Source organism: Mobula hypostoma, chromosome 11, assembly GCF_963921235.1.
Source record: "Mobula hypostoma chromosome 11, sMobHyp1.1, whole genome shotgun sequence".
Classification (NCBI taxonomy): Eukaryota; Metazoa; Chordata; class Chondrichthyes; order Myliobatiformes; family Myliobatidae; genus Mobula; species Mobula hypostoma.
In genome coordinates this window covers 19231673-19255276 of record NC_086107.1, presented here as the reverse complement: position 1 = coordinate 19255276, position 23604 = coordinate 19231673, and the positions used below count along the sequence as shown (strand labels likewise).

At 41.3% G+C, this 23604-nt stretch overlaps 1 protein-coding gene across 8 annotated transcripts in view; it reads right to left on the bottom strand.

Moving 5' to 3' along the window:
• The window catches only part of LOC134353612 (protein kinase C-binding protein NELL1-like), a 1036586-nt gene that overhangs the window by 243476 nt on the left and 769506 nt on the right, over positions 1 to 23604 (bottom strand). For all 8 annotated transcript variants that reach the window (XM_063061731.1, XM_063061736.1, XM_063061735.1 and 5 more), the window contains one exon: positions 20960 to 21055. In XM_063061731.1, the coding sequence (XP_062917801.1) occupies positions 20960 to 21055 (96 nt within the window). The remainder of the gene's footprint in view (positions 1 to 20959; positions 21056 to 23604) is intronic.

The following is a 23604-nucleotide window of genomic DNA, read 5'->3' as shown; positions in this document are numbered from 1 at the left end:
TCAGGGCCCCAAACACTCCTTCCAGGTGAGGCAACACTTCACCTGTGAGTTTGTTAGGGTCACCTGCTGTATCTGGAGCTCCCAGTGTGGCCTGTATATTGGTGAGGCCTGACATAGATTGGGAGACCGCTTCACTGAGCCCCTACACCCCGTTTGCCAGAAAAAGCAGGATCTCCGAGAGCCACCCGTTTTAATTCCACTTCCTATTCCCATTCCAACATGTCAGTCCATGGCCTCAATGAGGGCATACTCTTGTTGGAGGAGCAATGTCTTATATTCTGTCTGGGTAGCTTCCAACTTGATGGCATAAGCATCGATTTCTCAAACTCCCAGTAATTGCCCACCCCACCCCCCTTCACCATTCCCCACTCCCATTTCCCTCTCTCACCCTATCTCCCTCTGGTGCTCCTCCCCCTTTCCTTTCTTCCATGGCCTTCTGTCTTCTCCAATCAGATCAGCCCCCCCTTCTACAGCTTTACCTCTTTCACCAATTGACTTCCCACTCTTTATTTATCCCTGCCTCCATCCGGGTTTCACCTATCACCTACTACCTTGTACATCTTCCTCCCCTCTCCCCATCTTTGTACTCTGACTGCCCATCTGTTTTCTCCAGTTCCGGTGAGGGGTTTTGGCCCAAGCTGTACGTTCTTCTACAGATGCTGCCTGGCTTGCTGAGTTCCTCCAGTGTTTCGTGTGTGTTGCTTGGATTTCCAGCATCTGCAGCATTTGTCATTAAATACCATAATACCTAAAAGTTGTATTGTTATGGTATCAGTGGCATGAAGCCTGAGTAAGTTAAAATTAGCTTTATAGTTGTTCTATTCACACGTACTTCTCTCATGAAGTTAGCTGAAAAACATTTTACCACAGAGAAACAATGAGCAGTTCCCTCCCTCTGCAAGCAGCATTGAATCAGGCTGTTTATTATGCACTACCACAATTCATTACAAACAGTAATTAATATGGGAAATGAACTGACAGTGAGTTGACTGGGGGAGGATTTAATTTTTCCCAGTGGTTTAAGTTCCATTAAGCTTACTGGGAAGAATAGATAAGAATACCAGCCTTATCAAAAAAATTGGACTGAGTACTGCAAGCCAAAAAATAATGTTTTATATATTGTGTCTATCGGTGTGTACTGGATAACCAGACACTAACCAGGAGAAGTGTTGAATATCAAAATTTGATCAGTTTTATGAAACAGTGGATTCAAATTGAGGAAGATTTGAATGATTACAGTGTCACAAATAATTCCCTAGGATGGGTGAGGTCACAGATGGACCTGTGAATAAGACTGAAAATTTGAAAATTCTAAACTGGGAGATAATCAAAATTGTAGGATACAGAAGTGATGGATGAATAGTATTTGGTGCAAGTTACGATGTGGCCAATTGGGTTTTGGATGACCTCAAGTTCAGGAAGGATGGAGTTTAAGATTTCAGCCAAGAGAATATTGGAATAACCAATCTAGCAAATGGAAAGTCAAATAAGATGGACTACACCCCAGGATTCTGAAAGTGGTAGCTGAAGGGATTGTGGAGGCACTAGTAATGATCTTTCAAGAATCACTAGATTCTAGAATGGTTCTAGGGGACTGCAAAATTGTAAATGTCACTAGGCTGTTTAAGAAGAAAGGAAATAATAGGCCAGTTAGCCTGACTTCAGTGGGTGGAAAGATGTTGGAGTCAATTAGTCAGTTTGAGGTTCTGGTGTACCTGGAGGCACACGCTTGGTTTCTGTAAGGGGAAAACTTGCCTGACAAATCCACTGGAAATCTGTGAGAGAAGGTAAAAGGCAGGGTAGACAAAAGAGAGTTGGTGGATGTTGTTTGCTTGGATGTACAGAAGGCCTTTGACAAGATGCCACACATGAGACTGATTAGCAAGGTAAGAGCCCATGGTATTACAGGAAAGGTACTAGCATGATTAGAAGATTGGCTGACTGGCAGGAGGCAAAGAGTGGGAATAAACGGGGCCTTTTCTTGTTGATTGCCGGTGACTAATGGTGTTCTGCAAGGGTCAGTCTTGCAACTGCTTCTTCCGAGGCTATATGTCAATAATTTGGATGATGGAATTGATGGCTTTCTGACCGAGTTTGTGGACTCCACTTTCTTAAAAGTTTCTGAAGATTCAGCATGTCATGTAAAATTTTGACAAACTTCAATTGATGTGTGTTGGAGAGTACATTGACTGGATGTATCACAGCCCGGTATGGAAGCGCTAATGCCCTGAATACAAAAGCCTACAAAAAATAGTGGATACAGTTCAGTCCATCACAGGTAAAGCTCTCCCCACCAATGAGCACATCTACAAGGAGCAGTGTCGCAGGAAAGCATCATCCTCCAGGCTATGCTCTATTCTCAATGTTGCTTTCAAGAATGAGGTACAGGAACCTTAGGTTCCACATCATCAGGTTCAGGAACAGTTATTACACTTCAACAATCAGACCCTTAAACCAGAAGGGATAAATTTACTCATCTCACACTGAACTGATTCCACAACCTTAGACAACATATAGACTCACTTTTAAGGACTCTACAACTTATGATCTCAATACTTATTGCTTATTTATTTACGACGACTCTGGGCCCGTTCTCACTGGAGTTTAGAAGAATGGGGGAAGGGAATTTCATTGAAACCTATCAAACATTGAAAGGCCTAGATAGAATGGATGTGGAGAGGATGTTTCCTATACTGGAAGTGTTTAGGACCAGAGGCCACAGCCCCAGAATAGAGGGTTGTCCATTTAGAAAAGAGATGAGGAGGAATTTCTTAAGCCAGAAGTGAGAGAATCTGTGGAATTCATTGCTACAGATGGCTGTGGATGCCAGGTTATTGGAAAGGAACATAAGCAGGAATAAATAACAGCACAGCAGCAATGGCTGGAATTTCTGGGAGCAGTTCAGAAGGCACTGGACAGATACATCACAAAGAGGAAGAAGTATTCTAAAGGTAAGATGATGCAACAATGGCTGACAAGAGAAGTAAAAGCCAACTTAAGACCATAAGACATAGGAGCAGAATTAGGCCATCTGACCCATCAAGTCTGCTCCTCCATTCAATCATGGCTGATCCTTTTTTCTATCTCCTCCTTAACCCCAGTTCCCGGACTTTTCCCCACAACCCTTGATGCTATGTCCAATCAAGAACCTATCTATCTCTGCCTTAAATACACCCAACGACCTGGCCTTCACTGCTGCATGTGGCAACAAATTCCATAAACTCACCATGTAAAAGCCGAAGAGTGGGCATTGGATACAAGATAACGCTAGCAATCATCGGTGACTTCCTGTGGACACGAGAAAAATTGTTCCAAAATTTGACTGAGGAAAATCCTGCAAAAAGTAATGGATTTGGCACAGTACATCACAGGTAAAGACCTCCCAATCACTGAGCACATCTACATGAAATGTTGCTGCTAGGAAAGCAGCATCCATCATCAAGATCTCCAACACCCAGGTCATGCTCTCTTCTCACTGCTGCCATCCTGTAGAAGGTACAGGAGCCTGGGGATTCTCACCACTAGGCTGAAGAACAGTTACTACTCCTCAGCTATCAAGCTCTTGAACAAAAGGGGATAGCTACACTCAACTTCACTTACTCCATCAATTAGGGGTTCCCACAACCAATAATTTCATTTCCAAGGACTCTTTATCTTATTACCTCATATTCTCAATATTTATTGCTATTTATTTACGTTTGCATTGGTACAGTTTTTGTCTTCTGCACTCCAGTTGATCTTTCATTGATCCTGTTGAGTTACTATTTCATAAATTTACTGAGTATGCCCACAAGAAAATGAATCTCAAGGTTGTATATAGAGACATATATGTACTTTGATAATAAATTTACTTTGAATTTTGAACTTTGATATTATATAGCAGAAGTTAGTGGGAAATTAGAGGATTAGGAAGCTTATAAAAATCAACAGAAGGCAACAAAGAAGTCATAAAGAAGGAACAGATGGAATACGAAGATAAGCTAGCCAATAATTTTAAAGGAGATACAAAAAGAGGTGGCTGAAGATATTGTGGAAGCATTGGAAATCTTTCAAGAAACAATGGATCCTGGCACATCAGTTTTTTTCTATTTTCTCTCCATTTAGAAAATAGTCAATCCTTTCAGTTCTTCCACCAAAGTGCATGACCATACACTTCCTGACACTGTATTCCATCTACCATTTCTTTGCCCATTCTCCTAACCTGTCTAGGTCCATCTGTAGCCTCTCTACTTCCTCAAAACTACCTGCCCCTCCACCTATCTTCTTATCGTCTGCAAACTTTGTAACTAGTAAGGCCTCACTTGGAGCATTGTGAGAAATTTTGGATCCCTTACCTTAGAAAGGATGTCTGACATTGGAGAAGGCTCAAAGGAGGTTCATGAAAATGATTCTGGGATTGAAAGGCTCATTCCATGAGGAGCATTTGATGGCTCTGGGCCTTTACTCACATGACAATAGACAATAGGTGCAGGAGTAGGCCATTCAGCCCCTCGAGTCAGCACCACCATTCACTGTGATCATGGCTGATCATCCACAATCAGTACCCTATTCCTGCCTTCTCCCCATATCTCTTCACTCTGCTATCTTTAAGAGATCTATCTAACTCTTTCTTGAAAGAATCCAGAGAATTGGCCTCCACTGCCTTCTGAGGCAGAGCATCCCACAGAATCACAACCCTCTGTGTGAAAAAGTTTTTCCTCAACTCTGTTCTAAATTGTCTACCCCTTATTCTTAAACTGTGGCCTCTGGTTCTGGACTCCCCCAACATCGGGAACATGTTTCCTGCCTCTAGTGTGTCCAATCCCTTAATAATCTTATATGTTTCAATCAGATCCCCTCTCATCCTTCTAAATTCCAGTGTATACAATGGCAGTCGCTCCAATCTTTCAACATATGACAGTCCCGCCATCTCAGGAATTAACCTCATGAACCTACGCTGCACTCCCTCAACAGCTAGAATATCCTTCCTCAAATTTGGAGACCAAAACTGTACACAATATTCCAGGTGTGGTCTCACCAGGGCCCTGTACAACTGTAGAAGGACCTCTTTGCACCTGTACTCAACTCCCCTTGTTATGAAGGCCATTATCTTTCTTCACTGCCTGCTGTACCTGCATGCTTGCTTTCAGTGACTGATGAGCAAGGACACCTAGATCTCGTTGTACTTCCCCTTTTCCTAACTTGACACCATTCAGATAGTAATCTGCCTTCCTGTTCTTGCCACCAAAGTGGATAACCTCACATTTATCCACATTAAACTGCATCTGCCATGCATCTGCCCACTCACCCAACCTGTCCAAGTCACCCTGCATTCTCATAACATTCTCCTCACATTTCACACTGCCACCCAGCTTTGTGTCATCCGCAAATTTGCTGAATGTTACTTTTAATCCCCTCATCTAAATTGTTAATGTATATTGTAAATAGCTGCGGTCCCAGCACCGAACCTTGCGGTACCCCACTAGTCACTGCCTGCCATTCTGAAAAGGACCCATTAATCCCTACTCTTTGTTTCCTGAATTCAGAAAAATGAGTGGGGATCACATTAAAATCTATCAAATATTGAAAAACCTTGACAGAGTGGACCAGAGGACACAGCCTCAGAATAGAGGGATGTCCATTTAGAACAGAGATGAGGAGGAATTTCTTTAGCCAGGGAGTGGTGAATCTGTGGAATTCATTGCCACAGACAACTGTGGAGGCCAAGTCTTTGAACATATTTAAGGCAGAGATTGATAGAGTTTTAATTAGTCAGGGCAGGAACTGTTACTGGGAGGAGATTGGGGCTGAGAGGGAAATGGATCTGCCATGATGAAGTGGCGGAGTAGACTCAATGGGCCAAATGGCCTAATTCTGCTCCTATATCTTATGGTCTTATATTTAAAGCAGAGGTAGACAGGCTCTTGATTCATCTGGCCTCAAAAGTTATGGGGAGAAGGCAGAAAAATGGGGTTGAGGGGGTTAAAAAAAATCAGCCATGATGGAATGGCAGAGCAGACTCAAATGGCCGAATGGCCTGTGTTTTATGGTCTTATAAACTGACACAACAAACAATCTAGTTTATCATTAGATAGGAAATAAGGAGAGAAACATAGATGGGAAATGAATAAACAGAAGAGATTCTGCAAATGCTGGAAGTTCAGAGTAACATATAGAGGAAGTCAGCAGGTCAGGCAGCATCTTTGGAAAGGACTAAACAGTCAACATTTCAGGCCAAGAGCCTTTGCCTGGATTCAAGAGGAAAAGAGTTTGTGTCTTGGGTCAAAGGCACAAATATCCTAATATTCATCTGAAGGAAGTACTTGTTCCTTCAGCACCAGTTAACAAGTTTGTTCCAAAACAAATCAGCAGGGGATTTGAATGGTGATGGTGAGGTCAGGCGGGTTGTTATTTGCATACATGCAGAACCTGATAGTGTGAATTGAAATGATATTACTGACAGGCAGCAAATAACCAAGAAGGCTAAAGACACTGAAGACTTCTGCTGGTAAAGGTGCAAGAGAAGGAACGAAGTGACTGGTGGAAACATCAAAGAGCTGGACACCAAACTCCAAAGACTTGGGATTCAGCAACATGTGTTAGAATGGAATAGGAAAGCTGACAAGAAAAGGGCAGGTGTTGCAGAATGGATGCTGGTTGGAGAGAAGGGGGAGGACTCAAGGGTGAGATCTTGAGAGGAATATTGACCGCAAATTTTTAAGGGGTGAATCCTGAGCTTAAACTGAGGGAGCTAGCAATAATCCAACTGCATGGAACAGTCAGGAGATCAGCATTTTGTGGGATAGTTTGCAAAGAACAGGAACTGAATCTTACAAGTTTGAGAATACAGTAGGAATGAGGAGAGAATGGAAGACAACAGAAAAAGACACTCATTCAGGAGAGAGAACTCTCTAAAACCAGTACCAAAGTGGATAGACAGTCCTAAGTCAAGAAAACCTGAAATAAATCTTACCAACAGTGCACATACTTGTACTTGTAATAAACCAGACCATACAAGTGAAAACACGAGGAAATCTGCAAATGCTGGAAATTTACGCAGCACACAAAAAATGCAGGTGGAGCACAGCAGGCCAGGCAGCATCCATAGGAAGAAGCACATACAAATGCAAACTCATTTATCTTCAAAAAACACAGGGGATTTGGATTCTTAGATTGATTTGAAGGGTACATCACTCTTCCACTCAGAACTTTATCAGAATCTAATCTTTTCTAAGCCTTCTTGAGATAAGGTATTACCTCTGGGAGTAGTTGAGTGTTTCCATTTTGGTAGACAGTGGTTGCTGGTCATGTGGATAGGTTATCTAATATTGTGAGCAGTCCCCTCAGAATCATTTCAGCTCACCAGCCATTCTCAGTAAGCTGAATGTGTTCTGAATCTATGAAAGTACTTTGGTGCAAATCCTGGTCCACAATGAGCTGAATTGAAACCTATGCAAAGTTACCTTGAGTCATAGAGAAGTACAGCACAGAAACAAGGCCCTTGGCACATCTACATGCCAAAAGCATTTGAATTCCTGCTCCTATCGACCTGCACCGGGACCCTCTATATCCCATGGAGGTCTATGGTCCCCATGTAGATCGACGGTGCAGTTCAAATCCAATCCATTAGTTCGATTTGAACTCCTCGGAAATGTGTTAAACCACTACCCATTTCATTTTGCCATTCCAACAGAAATTAACTTTTATCAACATCAAGAAAGCAAAGACAGCAAACTTGCAGAAAATCTACTATATCTCAACATAAAGTAAACTGATTAGATTACTCAAGCACTTCCACAATCAGAATCAGAATCAGGTTTATTATCACTGTCATGTGACATGAAATTTGTTAACTTAGCAGCAGCAGTTCAATGCAATACATAATCTAGCAGAGAGAGAGAGAGAGAGAGAGAGAGAGAGAGAAAATAAATAAATAAATAAATAGATAAATAAACAAGTAAATCAATTACATATATTGAATAGATTTAAAAATGTGGAAAAACAGAAATACTGTATATTAAAAAAAAGTGAGGTAGTGTCCAAAGATTCAATGTCCATTCAGGAATCGGATGGCAGAGGGGAAAAAGCTGTTCCTGAATTGCCGAGTGTGTGCCTTCAGGTTTCTGTACCTCCTACCTGATGGTAACAGTGAGAAAAGGGCACGTCCTGGGTGTTGGAGGTCCTTAATAATAGATGCTGCCTTTCTGAGACTTCGCTCCCTAAAGATGAACAGTAGACTGCACATTTTAAGTATGGGGATGGAGTTCATATACTATTCTGTTACTTGTACAAATTATGTAAGCAATTTAGTGAGTGCTAACTGAAGTACAATACATAAGTGATATCACAATAGATTGAAAATATATAAATTAAGTTGCATGGCCCTGAGTGGACATAAATCATGTTCTCTTATTGTGGTTGTAGAAATGTCATCAATGCAATTTAAAAGCTAGGGCTTGGCAAAGTAAAGATGGTATCACATTAGATCACAGCCTATTCAATTAATTCAAAGTACGGGGAAGACATTCTGTTCTTTTTCTTACAAACATTTTACTTGTCACCTGGGAATAGATTACTGGGAAAGCCCGGCACAGGCTAAACTGTATAGCAAATATCTCCTTTCTCTGGGTCTGTAATCTGATGTAAACAAAGTCCAGCAGCTCAACCAAATGGAAGAGAAGTGACAGCCTGTGGATTGGCAATTTCACAAAAAAATAAAGAACCAGCTTTCTTAAAATGGTGGCGACATAAAGAGGAGAGGAATAGAGGACCTTGGTGGAACCATCCTAGAACAAAATGCCAGTGACGGACCTAGAAATTGAAATATGTGGCTCATGACTTTTAAGTGTGTCATGTGTGATGCCAAGCAGAGCTACCGAATGGATGATGCTAATGAGAGAGATAACGGAAGATAATGGGGTAACATTCTAAATGCTAATAAGAGAGAAGAGAGAGATTAAAGAGAAAGAAATACAGTTCAGATATTGACAGACCGGTTGCTTTGAACCTGTACTGTTTGAAGTTTGATGGACAGGTGATACCCCTGCAGGGGGATAAAAAGAGCTGGTTTGCTAAGGCATGGGACACGCCACGAGACCCTGGAAAGAGCAGTGTGCCCCCACAAGTTGGTAGGAGTTTGGAGGTCCGGTTCGCAGGAACCGACCAGAGGCTCACAGGGTGTAAAGGTACGATTGGTGGGAACCTGGGTTGTGTGTCCGCCCTTGCCTGGGTGCCGGGTACACCGCGGAAGAACGATCGTATCCGGAATGGAGGGGTCACAGTCGGTGACCACAGCGGGATTAGAAGACATCAAAAGGTCTGCCCGAAACCAACTGTGAAGACATCAAAAGGTCTGCCTGAAACCAACTGCGTCTTTCTCTCTCTCTCTCTCTCCCTCTCTCTCTCTCTCTCTCTCTCTCTCTCTATCTAACGGTACAACAACAGCGATTACTTCGAACTGCACTAAACTGAACTGAACTCTGCTTCACTTAAGACTGCTCATTTTACCCCTAGACTGCAATAGAACTTGACTGATTCCTATTACCCTCTTTCTGTGTATATGTGTATACTATCATTGCTAACCTGTTATATTTATATCCATGCGATTAGTGTACTGTATTACTTATATCTTTAATAAAACTTCATTAGTTCCTAATAATCATAGACTCCAACGAGTGTTCCATTTTTGCTGGTTTGGCAACCCAGTTACGGGGTACATAACAAGTGCCACACAAATGAAGCAAACAACTGACAGCTAAGTATAATAGGAAGCTCCAGTGCACACTAGGCGTAGTGATTATGGTGTTTAAGTGGTTTCCATGAGAACATAGCTAAAGCACTCAGGGCATCAATCCTTGTGAAAAGCATACTTTACAAGAACATTCTATAGCCAGAGGGTGGTGAATCTGTGGAATTCATTACCACAGATTGCTGTGGAGGCCAAGTCATTGGGTATATTTAAAGCGGAGGTTGATAAGTCCTTGATTAGTTAGGACATCAGAAGGCAGGAGAATAGGGCTGAGAGGGAAACTAATACAGCTGTGACGGATTGGCAGAGCAGACTCGATAGGTTAAATGCCCTAATTCTGCTCCTAAGTCTTATGGTCTAACATTATGAAACTGATTTGGAGTTGCCACACAGCCTAGGCCTGATGATTTCTACAGCTGTACCGCGGAGAGCATTCTACAGGCTGCATCACCATCTTTTATGGGCGGGGCAGGGGCGGGGTGGGGGTGGCTACTGCACAGGATCAAAGTAAGCTTCATAGAGTTGTAAACTTAGACAACTCCATCATGAGCACTCCATCCAGAACACTTCCAAGGAGCGATGTCTCAAAAAGGTGGTGCCCATCATTAAGGACCACCACCACCCAGGTCATGCCTTGTTCTCCTTGCTACCATCAGGAAGGAGGTACAGAAGCTCAGTGATTCAAGAACAGCCTCTTCCCCTCTGCCATCGGATTTCTGAATTGACATTGAAGCCAGAAACACTACCTCTCTACTTGTATTATTTCTATTTTTGCACTACTTATTTAATTTAGCTATTTAATATATAAATACTTACTGTAATTCATAAACACGAGGAATTCTGCAGATGCCCGGAAATTCAAGCAACACACATCAAAGTTGCTGGTGAACGCAGCAGGCTAGGCAGCATCTCTCCCCCTTTTCCTTCTCCCTGGGCCTCCTGTCCCATGATGCTCTCATATCCCTTTTGCCAATCACCTGTCCAGCTCTTGGCTCCATCCCTCCCCCTCCTGTCTTCTCCTATCATTTTAGATCTCGCCCTCCCCCTCCCACTTTCAAATCTCTTACCAGCTCTTCCTTTAGTTAGTCCTGACGAAGGGTCTCGGCCCGAAACATCGACTGTACCTCTTCTGAGAGATGCTGCCTGGCCTGCTGGGTTCACCAGCAACTTTGACGTGTGATACTGTAATTCATAGTGTTTTTCTCTCTATTATTACATACTGCTGCCACAAAGTCAACAAACTTCGTGACATATGCCAGTGATATTAAACCTAATTTTAATTCTGTTACGTAGGAAATCAGTTTTGAACATTCCCTCCTGCTCATCTGTTCACAGGAATCATCAGGCAGTCACAAGCTTGTTGGGAAGTTGATTGCTTGGAGCTGCGCTTGTTGGAATCTGGCACACAGATAGTTGAGGAGAGTATTTCATCCAATACCCGGCAAGACATCAAAATGATTCACAATGATTCCAACAGGCTTGCAATGTGATCAGGGCTGAGAGGAATGGGACTCAGGAAAGGATAACGGAGCACAGCTCCAGTCATTTTTCCTAGCCCCAAAGAGATTTTCCAGGGACAACACTCCTACTCTTGTGTTTCACCCTGCAGTTGCCATCCACACAAGCAGCGGGAATTCTTCACATCTTCTACACCACAACAGTGATTAAGCTTAAAAAAAATAATTCATTGTCTGTACAGACCTTTGGGTTGTTCTTTGAAAGAGATACAGTAAGTATTCTATGACTGCACGGTACATCATTGAGGAAGGAAAGGTACTTCATAAATACAAAGCCATCAGAAGGGAGCAGCAGATGGTGTGGGAATGTGAATCTACACAGACGGTGGGCCTCCTGAGTGTTCGGGGAATGTTAGACCATATTCCATATCCAGCTGCACAGACTGCATGGCTTAACCAAGGTAATTCACTGTCCCCACCAGAATTCACCTGTCTGACCAAACAGCCGCGTGGCTCTTGAAGGACAGGTCTCTCTTGTCCCCCATTCAGTCTGTGCTCACACCAGTACTGGAGAGTGAAATTTTAACTGTTGTCACATATTATGGACTATTCTATAAGGCTTATCAGATTCCTTTGATCATTCAGCCAGCACACCTTCCTGATGGGATCTTCAGCTGTAAATTTCACAACCTCGTCATGATGAAGAAATGCCCTCTGTGGATATGCTGTAAGACTGCATCTGATAAACTTCACTCTACCTTATGTCCATACCCCACTACAGCATAACCAGTTCCATTTGCCTCAAGGAGTACCACTCCCAAAACATATTTTTAAGAAAACGATCACTTCAATACAACTATGACAGCTGTCTTTCAGATGCCCATAGCACAAATGCATGGTGGTAATTGGTCAATGCTTCCTTCCTCACCTCAGCCTATATACAGAGACACTTACAAGATGCCACTTCAGGTCTCATGACATTGTATGGCCAGTGGTGAGAGGGGAGACTGCATGGCCAGTGGTGAGAGGAGGGATTGTATGGCCAGGAAGAAGGGAAAGTTAAAGTCCTGTGCATAAAGAAGGAAAAACATCCTCTGTGATGGTATTGGGTTTGCCCACCACAAAGTTCTAAACTCAAACGAAGATCCTGTCCTATCTGATATAGATAGCTTTGGGTCCCCTCACTAAAGTATAGCTAAATTCGGCTATCTGCTCTTCAAAGACGAGTTCACGTACTTGTTTATCCTTCACAGAGAGTTTAGCTGCTGATACTCACTATTTGACTGGTGGGTCCCCTATCCCTACCAAGGAGGAGATACTTCAAACTAACAAAGTAGTAAAAACACAGTTCAACAAAACGTGACACACATTTAACCCCAGACAAAACTCACAAAACACATTTAAAACTCACAGAGGCGTTCTGTCTTACAAAAGATTTCCAAATTACTAATGATTTCTAAAATACAAAGGATTTCCAAAACAAGTTTCGATATTCTTATGAATTTCACAAGTATGGTGGAACATTTGATGTGACTGCACTTGTACAGGACTGTGCAAAAGTGTTAGGCACCTTAGACGTTTTTATATTTGGTTTCAGATGGCATGGCCTCCAGACAGCCCTGATTTCAACATTATCGAGTCTGTCTGGGATTACCTGGAGAGACAGAAGCAAGCGAGACAGCCAAAGTCTACAGAAGAACTGTAGCAAGTTCTCCATGATGCTTGTAACAACCATCAGCCGATTTTCTTATAAAACTGCGCAACAGAATACCTAACCGAATTGATGCAGTTTTAAAGGGTGATCATACCAAATATTGATTTGGTTTAGCTTTTTTACTGTTTACTGCTCTCTATAGTAATTTTTTGATATTTAGAACTTTTTATTTTGAAATCATCTGCACTTTACAGAAGTCTAAGACTTTTGCACAATACTGTACTCCATTGGACATCATTGCAGTAACCCGAAAGCCCATGCACACCTGTATATCAAGCACTCAAAAGTGTCAGCAGCCATTCAGACCCCATAAAGCAACAAATTTGGTCACGTTGCAGTTTATGTTATTTCCCTGTAACAACAGTAGCACAAAAGAATAAATAAAAGTCAATCAAACTTAGAATACAAACAGAGTAACAGTTGCTGTTACTTAGTGCCTTAAGAGAGTAAATAAGGTGAGTAAACAAGGTTAATAAGCAGCAGTTTCAGCAGAATCCATGTCACTGTAGACCTATTGGTGCCAAACAAGATTTCCGTAACTTGACAACACTGAAATTGCCAAAGGCTTTGAAATACCAGCCTGCAGAATTTTCCTCAGCTCTCATGTGATTATGAAGACAGCTCTTTAACAACATTTCTTTTTGTATAAGAATACTATAGCTTTGCTAGGAAAACATTATTCCATAAGGTTGACTTTGGAAGATGTCCAAGATACATCTTATAATTGAAGAAATTTCCAGCGGTCAACAACCAGACAGATAACTGTCAAAAGAACTAGAGAGGCAGGGAAGAATATTATTTTTACATTGCAGGTCACCATTCTCAAGGATGAAGTGCCCATAAAGAAGATCAGCTGACTTGGTCTTTCATGTTGGAATTAAATAAATGCCTGAAGGCTGAACCTTCTGTTAGTTACTTCCTAGTACATTAACTCTGTGACGGACAGTACCTGTGGTTGGGCATGGGGCTAGCACCCATTCCTGTAAAGATCCCAAGCCACAGAAGTGCCAACAGCGGCTCCAAGGATCTCATCCTTGGAGAGGAAGGACCTTCGCCAAGATGTAATCATGTGATGAATGCTACAAGTCAATGGAAGCCACAGGGGCAATCAATCTTCTATAAGTAAGGTCAGCCAAAGAACATCTGGTGATGTGACCTTGTAGCTGAAACCAGGAAGTTGAGCTATACCTGGGCACAACTTGAAAAAGTGGCCCAGGACAGACTACTCTGGTGAGCTGCGAGGCCCCCGCAGGGGTGATGGGCTTAACTTCCTAGTACATTACCCATTGTACTAGGAATGGCAATGGATAAAAAAATATTTGAGTAAACACCACTAAATTTCTTCAATTTCAGATGTTCAGGAATACATAAGAGGGGGACTCACATTGCCAAAATAAAATCTAAGATTGAAAAAGAAACATTTAACTCAAATGCTAGTCAGAGAATGACAGTTAGGCTACCAGGGAGCTAAACAACTAGAGGCTCTTTCTTCTCAACACCAAGATGCTTTCAGAATGACGTGCTTGTGAGAAAAATCCAAGAGTCTATAGGCATTGCCTGGAATGAAATTGGAATGGTTTTCAAAATACTATTGTATTTTGCTTGCTCCCATTAGAAAGAATCCATAAAACCCCTGTGACAATCGAGCCCTGTGTTTCAACTAAGTATTGAAACAGCCATTTGTTGTTGCTCTGATATCAGCATTTTCACCAACTTAGGAACTATCACAAAAGTGCAGCTTTTAGAGTAGAATCCACTGCAAATATATATATTTGTCAGATTTATCCAGGGATGTCATACCGTGATAAATCAATTGCTCAGCTAGAATCCTATGTGGTAGAAATGCCAAGGTAGAGATTTCATAAATTGCAGTTACTAAACTGTCATTCAATTTTCAAATAAAATAAAATTGCCAAAGTACCAAAATACAGTTCACTTTAAAAAGTAATTCACTGCACCCTGAGTACTTCAGGAGATTTCACAAGAAATATGATTAAGAAACTTTGATGTGAACTCTTCACTTCAAACATGCCAGAAATATCCTTTGGAGTTTCCATTATAAGCAGGGTCTAGAACAACTCTAATATATCATTTAATGGCCCATTTATTCTGTGGCACTGATGTAAAAACTGGAGCACAATTTAAGAGCACAGTCATCAATCTTCTCATGCATGCTTCTGCAGAAGTGATAAGACAACTGTGAAGGAGGCAGCTTTGTGCTCTAGTACACCCAGCCAGTTGCTATTAAACCAGTGGAAAGTTGGGAAAGTGTCATTTCAGAACATTTTTGTTTCATTATACGTTCTTAGCACTTTTTTGTTATTATTTGAAATGCAGTTTACTAATATTCCTGAATGGGAATTACACAAAGTTTAGAGGACCTCAAATTTAATATGGAACAGCACACACCAAATGCTGTAGGAGCTTACTGGGTCAGGCAGCATCTATGGAGAGGAATAAACAGTCAGTGTTTCATGATGAGACCTGCAGTTCCTCAACATTGTGTGTGTGTGTGTGTGTGTGTGTGTGTGTGTGTGTGTGTGTGTGTTGCTCTGGATTTCCAGCATTTGCAGAATCTCTTGTGTCCTCAAATTCAGTGAGCACCAAGTCATAAGGTTTAGCTGGAGAAGATAGTGAGATTATGGACTGAAGGATATAACTCTAAACTGAGGAATATGCGTGAATATATGTTTATGTCTTAGAAAGTGACATAATAGGTTGAGAAAGCAGTTAATAATATTTAAATATCCTGGATTTCATAAAAGGAGACATTGATTACAAAAGCATGATTACCCTTTACAAAGCACTGGCTCGGCGACCACTAGAATGGTACATTTAATTCCGTTTAATTCAGGAAAGGTCTGAATAAGAGCATCTTATTTTAAACTACCTTCAGATCACCAGTTTTTATCCTGCTAAATTTCAACTGTGCACACACTCTGGCCTATGGACGATTACTTATTAAAGACTGTATTATCATTTTTGTTCATACTTTGGCAAATTTCATTTGAAGAATTTAAAATATACTGCGTATACATGGTACAATATTAATGGAGCAAATAGTCTTTCGAAACTTGGTGATTAGTTAAAATTATTAACCTTAACCTAATACTTATAGGGGGAAGCAGAATGCCTTTTGAACCTAATAAAGGATTTTTTCCCCTCAGATTGATGACCCTAGATGGCAGAAATCAACTCCTATACAGATGTGAACTGATTTTTACAGTGCCTGTTCACTTCCAACATTCAGGTTCATAAATGTCGCAGGTTACACGTGCTGCACAGCCATGCATCAGGAAGTTGTGAAAAAGAATGACCTGAAGGCAGATGTTTCAGGAATCAAAGTAAAATGAATGATTCAACAATTATTCTGCCTATTACCAAAATAATTATATATTCTTTTAAATAAAAATGTACAAGTTACTTCACCAGTGAATAATTAAGTAAACTATTATGTGGTGTGGCTTCATTTCTTCTATTGGTGAAATATTGTGTAATTATTCTATCTTTGGGGTTGGCATGTGATTCATTTTATTATGGGATTTATGGGGTTCAGTTAGATATTTATTCAGCAGTTACCTGTCTGTAAACCCCTTCATAATAGCTTCATTAATCTTAGAAATTATAGAGAACAGATGGTAGATCACTATATTATTTTTTCATTATTATAGAACACTGGTCCAAACTAGAGATACAGGCAACATACCATCATTCATTTTTACCACCTTTATTTGTAACTCCATCCAGATTTTGGCATTTAATTGTGAATTTGACAATAGACAACAGCAAAAACAAGTCTCCTCAAAATTTCTATGTGAATATTTTTAATATATGTAAAGGCATCAAAAAATAAAAAGAGTTGCCTGGTATATCAAAATATATTGCTAGATTGTGACCTTTGTTGTCAATTATTGATGTATTTCTGTTTTAGAATTCTTGGCCACTAAGCTTTCGGATTCATTGTCTCTTTTTTAAAGGTACATCATTATATTATGGAAAATTGCTTCAACCTAGAGATATGTATAGCAGCCAATATAATGTTCCAGCAGCTTCCTAACTCAATTCAACATTCTTTCCATCAATATTCAGTGATCTGAATTTCAGGTGCCTTATTCTACGTGGACAGATGTCGTATCCAAGATATCTTCAAGGAGTAGTGCCTCGGAAAGGTGGCGTCCATTATTAAGGAACCTCATTACCCAGGACATGCCCTATTCTCATTGTTACCATCAGGTAGGAGGTACAGAGCCTAAAGGCACACACTTAGCAATTCAGGAACAGCTTCTTCCCCTCTGCCATCCAATTTCTGAACGGATATTGAACCCATGAACACTACCAAACTTTTTTATTATTATTTCTGTTTTTGCATAATTATTTTTAATTTAACTGTTTTATATATATATATACTTACTGTAATCCATTTATTTATTTTTCTATGTTTATCATGTATTGCACTGTACTGCTGCCGTTAAGTTAATAAGTTTCACAACATATGCCGGTGATAATAAACTTGATTCTGATTCTATTGGTCAGGAATTGCTTCCCAACTGCCATTGTTCCAATGTCATTATATCACCAGATATTCAGCAAAAGCCTTACTTGCATGTGCCAGCATGCACAGTGAGTTTACAATAGTTGAGTGACAGCACCTCTGAAAATTATTTGGGTCATGGTTTTTCCTTAATTCTTATTATAGATTGCTTCACGAGATTGAGGATACTCCATTCAGAAGCACATGCAAAATCTTGGTTCCCCATTCACTTACATAAATGGATGGTGAACCTACAAAGTTTGTAGCCGGGAGGTACCAAGTCTCAAGAGTCTCAATTACTTCTTAGGATTCTAAAGGTACTAAAGCAAAGAGCAATTGGAAGAAATTTTCAAAATGATAGAGGTCTGTTAATGATGATACAGTAGAAAAAGTGCATGAGGGCATAGCTAAAAATTATGAGTACAGAGGGACATAAAATGCACAGAACATATTAAGCATAAATTCAAAGAGAAAGCCATTAAAAATGAATGGAGACATGAAAGAAAGAATTGGTTGAACTACATATTGGAAGTGCTGGAAGCTGTCACTGTCAAAAAGGATGAAGAATTTCTCAAGAGATCAGGGAAAGAAAACTTTCGAGTAATACCTTGATTGATAGACTTTCAAGAAGTGGCTACAGCTGAAATACAACATTAAAGTGAGATTGCTCTGACTACAAAGCATTCAAACAGGTCAACAGAAATTAAACATACCAGTATCGAAGGCAACCAAAAGCAGGTGAACTTTGACCAACTCTTTGTAAAATAATTTTATCAAAATGAGGATGCTTGAATTTTTCAAATTTACCCAACAAGAAAAACCCTGAAGGCTTACTTAGAAAACCTGTTTCTTTCTTCACCAATAAAATCTATTGAAGCGACTTTGTAGAATTTACATTTTTATTCACGCAAACAACAGGAATTCTGCAGATGCTGGAAATTCAAGCAACACACATCAAAGTTGCTGGTGAACGCAGCAGGCCAGGCAGCATCTCTAGGAAGAGGTGCAGTCGACGTTTCAGGCCGAGACCCTTCGTCAAGACTAACTAAAGGAAGAGTGAGTAAGGGATTTGAAAGTTGGAGGGGGAGGGGGAGATCCAAAATGATAGGAGAAGACAGGAGGGGGAGGGATGGAGCCAAGAGCTGGACAGGTGATAGGCAAAAGGGATACGAGAGGATCATGGGACAGGAGGTCTGGGAAGAAAGACAAGGGGGGGGGACCCAGAGGATGGGCAAGGGGTATATTCAGAGGGGCAGAGGGAGAAAAAGGAGAGTGAGAGAAAGAATGTGTGTATAAAAATAAGTAACAGATGGGGTACAAGGGGGAGGTGGGGCATTAGCGGAAGTTAGAGAAGTCGATGTTCATGCCATCAGGTTGGAGGCTACCCAGATGGAATATAAGGTGTTGCTCCTCCAACCTGAGTGTGGCTTCATCTTTACAGTAGAGGAGGCCGTGGATAGACATGTCAGAATGGGAATGGGATGTGGAATTAAAATGCGTGGCCACTGGGAGATCCTGCTTTCTCTGGTGGACAGAGAGTAGGTGTTCAGCAAAGTGGTCTCCCAGTCTGCGTCGGGTGTCGCCAATATATAAAAGGCCACACCGGGAGCACCGGACACAGTATATCACCCCAGCCGACTCACAGGTGAAGTGTTGCCTCACCTGGAAGGACTGTTTGGGGCCCTGAATGATGGTAAGGGAGGAAGTGTAAGGGCATGTGTAGCACTTGTTCCGCTTACACGGATAAGTGCCAGGAGGGAGATCAGTGGGGAGGGATGGGGGGACGAATAGACAAGGGAGTCGCGTAGGGAGTGATCCTTGCGGAATGCAGAGAGAGTGGGGGAGGGAAAGATGTGCTTAGTGGTGGGATCCCGTTGGAGGTGGCGGAAGTTACAGAGAATAATATGTTGGACCCGGAGGCTGGTGGGGTGGTAGGTGAGGACCAGGGGAACCCTATTCCTAGTGGGGTGGCGGGAGGATGGAGTGAGAGCAGATGTACGTGAAATGGGGGAGATGCGTTTAAGAGCAGAGTTGATAGTGGAGAAAGGGAAGCCCCTTTCTTTAAAAAAAGAAGATATCTCCCTCATCCTAGAATGAAAAGCCTCATCCTGAGAGCAGATGCAGCGGAGACGGAGGAATTGCGAGAAGGGGATGGCGTTTTTGCAAGAGACAGGGTGAGAAGAGGAATAGTCCAGATAGCTGTGAGAGTCAGTAGGCTTATAGTAGACATCAGTGGATAAGCTGTCTCCAGAGACACCTCCCCCTCGTACCCCATCTGTTACTTATTTTTATACACACATTCTTTCTCTCACTCTCCTTTTTCTCCCTCTGTCCCTCTGACTATACCCCTTGCCCATCCTCTGGGTCCCCACCACCCGTCTTTCTTCCCGGACCTCCTGTCCCATGATCCTCTCGTATCCCTTTTGCCTATCACCTGTCCGGCTCTTGGCTCCATCCCTCCCCCTGCTGTCTTCGCCTATCATTTTGGATCTCCCCTTCCCCCTCCAACTTTCAAATCCCTTACTCACTCTTCCTTCAGTTAGTCCTGACGAAGGGTCTCGGCCTGAAACTTCGACTGCATCTCTTCCTAGAGATGCTGCCTGGCCTGCTGCGTTCACCAGCAACCTTGACGTGTGTTGCCTACATTTTTATTCATTTGGTTTAAGAATGCTCAGTTCAGTTTGCAGCTTGGGTAGTGACACTTGCTGTGGGATGTGCATGTCACTAGCGAGACATTTTGGTTGAAAAAAGCAGAAAGTGATAAATTTACACAAGGTATTGTAGGTTACAATAGGCACCTTTTGTTAATATAGATAATTGCAGGTTATAGAGAATAAAAGACCGAGATAGGATGGATGTGGAGAGGATATTTCCTATAGTGGGGGAGTCCAGGACTAGAGGATACAGCCTTAAAATAGAAGACGTCCTTTAACAACAGAGATGAGAAGGACTTTCTTCAGCCAGAGAGTGATGAAACTGTGGAATTCATTACCACAGATGGCTGTGGAGGCTAAGACAGTGGCATATTTAAAAATGAGTTTGATAGGTTCTTGACTAGTCAGGGCATCAAGTTTTACCAGGAGAAGACAGGAGAATGGGGTTTAGAGGGAAAATAAATCAGCCATGATGAAATGGCGCAGCAGACTTGATGGCCCAAAAAGCCTAATTCTACTTCTATGTCTTATGGGCCTGTGGTCTTATGGAAAGCTAATTTATCCCCTGACTTTTTTTTGATTGTTTACCATATGCAGTTACATGTATTACGAAATTGTTGAGGTGTGTTGGCACAATATGCAAAATAAAACAATATTCAACAGTTATACAGAATAAGGAATTATATAAAAATAAAGCTCGAAGTACAGATATAGAATAAAATGTGCATAAATACATAAATACTAGCATGTATTTTCTTTGAAGTACTTTAAAAAATACTAAACTCGAAGTTGAAAATTTCAAGCTCTACATACAAATCTTGTTCTTGAGAAAAGGCGACAACCTGGGCTAAACAAGCGAAAGAATGTTAACCTTACCTATCTCACAGCTTCTTCCTGTGAACCCAGGAGGGCAGGCACACACTTCTGGAGCAACACAGCTTCCACCATTCCTGCATCCTTCTTTACATAATGCTTGAAAGAGAAAAACAGGAAGAATTTCAGAATATGTGTGATCCACACAGGATCAAAGCAAATAATCTCCAATCAACATATACAATGCTGGAAGAACCCAGCATACCAGACAGCATCTGTGGAGGGGAATAAACAGTTAACATTTGTGTCTAAAATAATCACCAAGAACAGAGTGATTTTTTTGTTAAAGAAACCACAGGGCAGCAACTACTTGAAAACAAAGTCAAAGTCACTGAGAGGCTAAATGAAGGAGTATCGCACTGTATGATGCACTTCTAACACATCGAAAATGTACATTTAATCCTTTATTACAAACCAACAATGAAATCATTTGATCCTTCCGTAATTCATGTAAATAAAAATGAATGGGTCGCCTCACTCCAGTTCTGGTTGCCTCACTATGGGAAGGATGTGGAAGCATTGGAAAGGGTACAGAGGAGATTTACCAGTATGCTGCCTGGTTTAGAGAGTATGCATTATGATCAGAGATTAAGGGAGCTAGGGCTTTACTCTTTGGAGAGAAGGAGGATGAGAGGAGACATGATAGAGGTATACAAGATATTAAGAGGAATAGATATAGATAGCCAGCGCCTCCTCTCCAGGGCACCACTGCTCACATCAAGAGGACATGGCTTTAAGGTAAGGGGTGGGAAGTTCAAGGGGGATATTAGAGGAGGGTTTTTTACTCAGAGAGTGGTTGGTGCGTGGAATGCACTGCCTGAGTCAGTGGTGGAGACAGATACACTAGTGAAGTTTAAGAGACTACTGGACAGGTATATGGAGGAATTTAAGTTGGGAGCTTATATGGGAGGCAGGGTTTGAGGGTTGGCACAACATTGTGGGCTGAAGGGCCTGTACTGTGCTGTACTATTCTATGAGACAAGCATAATAGGATCAAATTCAAACTGAAATGAATGGTTAACAAAAAATTTGCGCTTCCTACTCACCCCCTGTCTATGCCGCCATGCAGGTAGACAGATGACTATATCATTTATTTCTATCACTGCCCAATGCTGAACGCCACCCACTAACCACAGACCAAAATCACGTGATTTCGTACCTTAACCCCGTGTGAGAATGGGCAGCACAAATATAATACAGACAGTAATTGGATACATGGCCCCAACACATGCTTCTTTTCCTATAAGTACTAAAGATTGAAATTCTAGCTTCAAGACCGCTATTTCCCTTCAATCATTTGTTTCTTGAACCAGCATGAACAACCCTAACCACAGCCACTGTATTGCAACACAATGACCCCTTTGTACTGCAATGGACTCTTTATTTGTTCTGTGTATAATTTTGTATGGTTTATGTTTAATTTATGCTTTACTTTTGAACATTGTAATAAACTATGCCTCTGATGATACTGCAAGCTTTTCATTGTACCTGTACGTACATGTACTTGTGCATAATATAACAAACTCACTTTGACTTTGACTATAACACATCAACATTTTATTGCTTACACATGAGTTATCATTGGCCTACATTATGCATTAGTGACAAGGAAATGTGTCCTTCATTGATCTCAATCTAGGCTGCCCAAAAATTTGCGAAGGCTACAGACTGCAGATTTATATTTTTCAGATACCTTTCTGAATTTGGTGCCTTCTGTCGAGGAATAGCACAGCCAACAGAGAAAAAGGATGATCAGTGAATCAGAGGAAAGTATCCTTGCAGCTGGCCAAGCAGCAAGTATCATACCTGGGAGAAAGGTCATACCTTGCACCGAAAGTACAAGCAGCTATATAGCATTATCTTACACTTTCCTTTAGTTATTATCTTAACCAGCTGGGTACTGTGCATGAAAAGCCAGTATAGGTTTCAGATGAAGTGTAGGAAGGTTAGAGGATATCTGAGGACATTACCTTTTACCTAGAGAAACATTTCAATCTGAAAACCACTGCTTGAGAAGTTAGTGGAGTTACGTACTTTCACAACAGATAAGTACTTGAATTGTCAAGCCATCGAAGACCACTAACCAAGCGCTGGTAAATGGATTTAGCACAGATGGCGCAGGCAGACAATCTCTAAAGAGTAACGTCTGGGTTCACCCATCTTGTAAAGACACTGTCCAGAAGAAAGCAATGGAAAACCACTTCTGTTGGAGAATTTGCCAAGAACAATAATGGTCATGAGGACCATGATCGCCCACGTCATACAGCATGGCACAGAATAATGATGACAGTAGATGGTTATTCGATGGTCAACATCAGCATGGTAGGTTGAAAGGTCAGATTCTTTCCTGTAGGATCCCAGGACTTGAGAAGTAGATATAATCACATTTAGTCTCAAAACCCATGAGTTAACCCCCAACAATCTTGAAGGAGATTGGAAAGACTGAATGGATTTGGCACATCTCAATTATCTCCTGTCAGACCAAATATCAGAGGTATGTTTTTAAAATCATATTTACACAGACAATGAAGGATCCAGATATTTAATATACTGATAGAAATTCAAATCTCTCCATCTGGATTATATAACTCAATCCTCGATTCAAAAATATAAAGTTCTTTTGAAAATTGCATTCTGCAGTTGTGTCC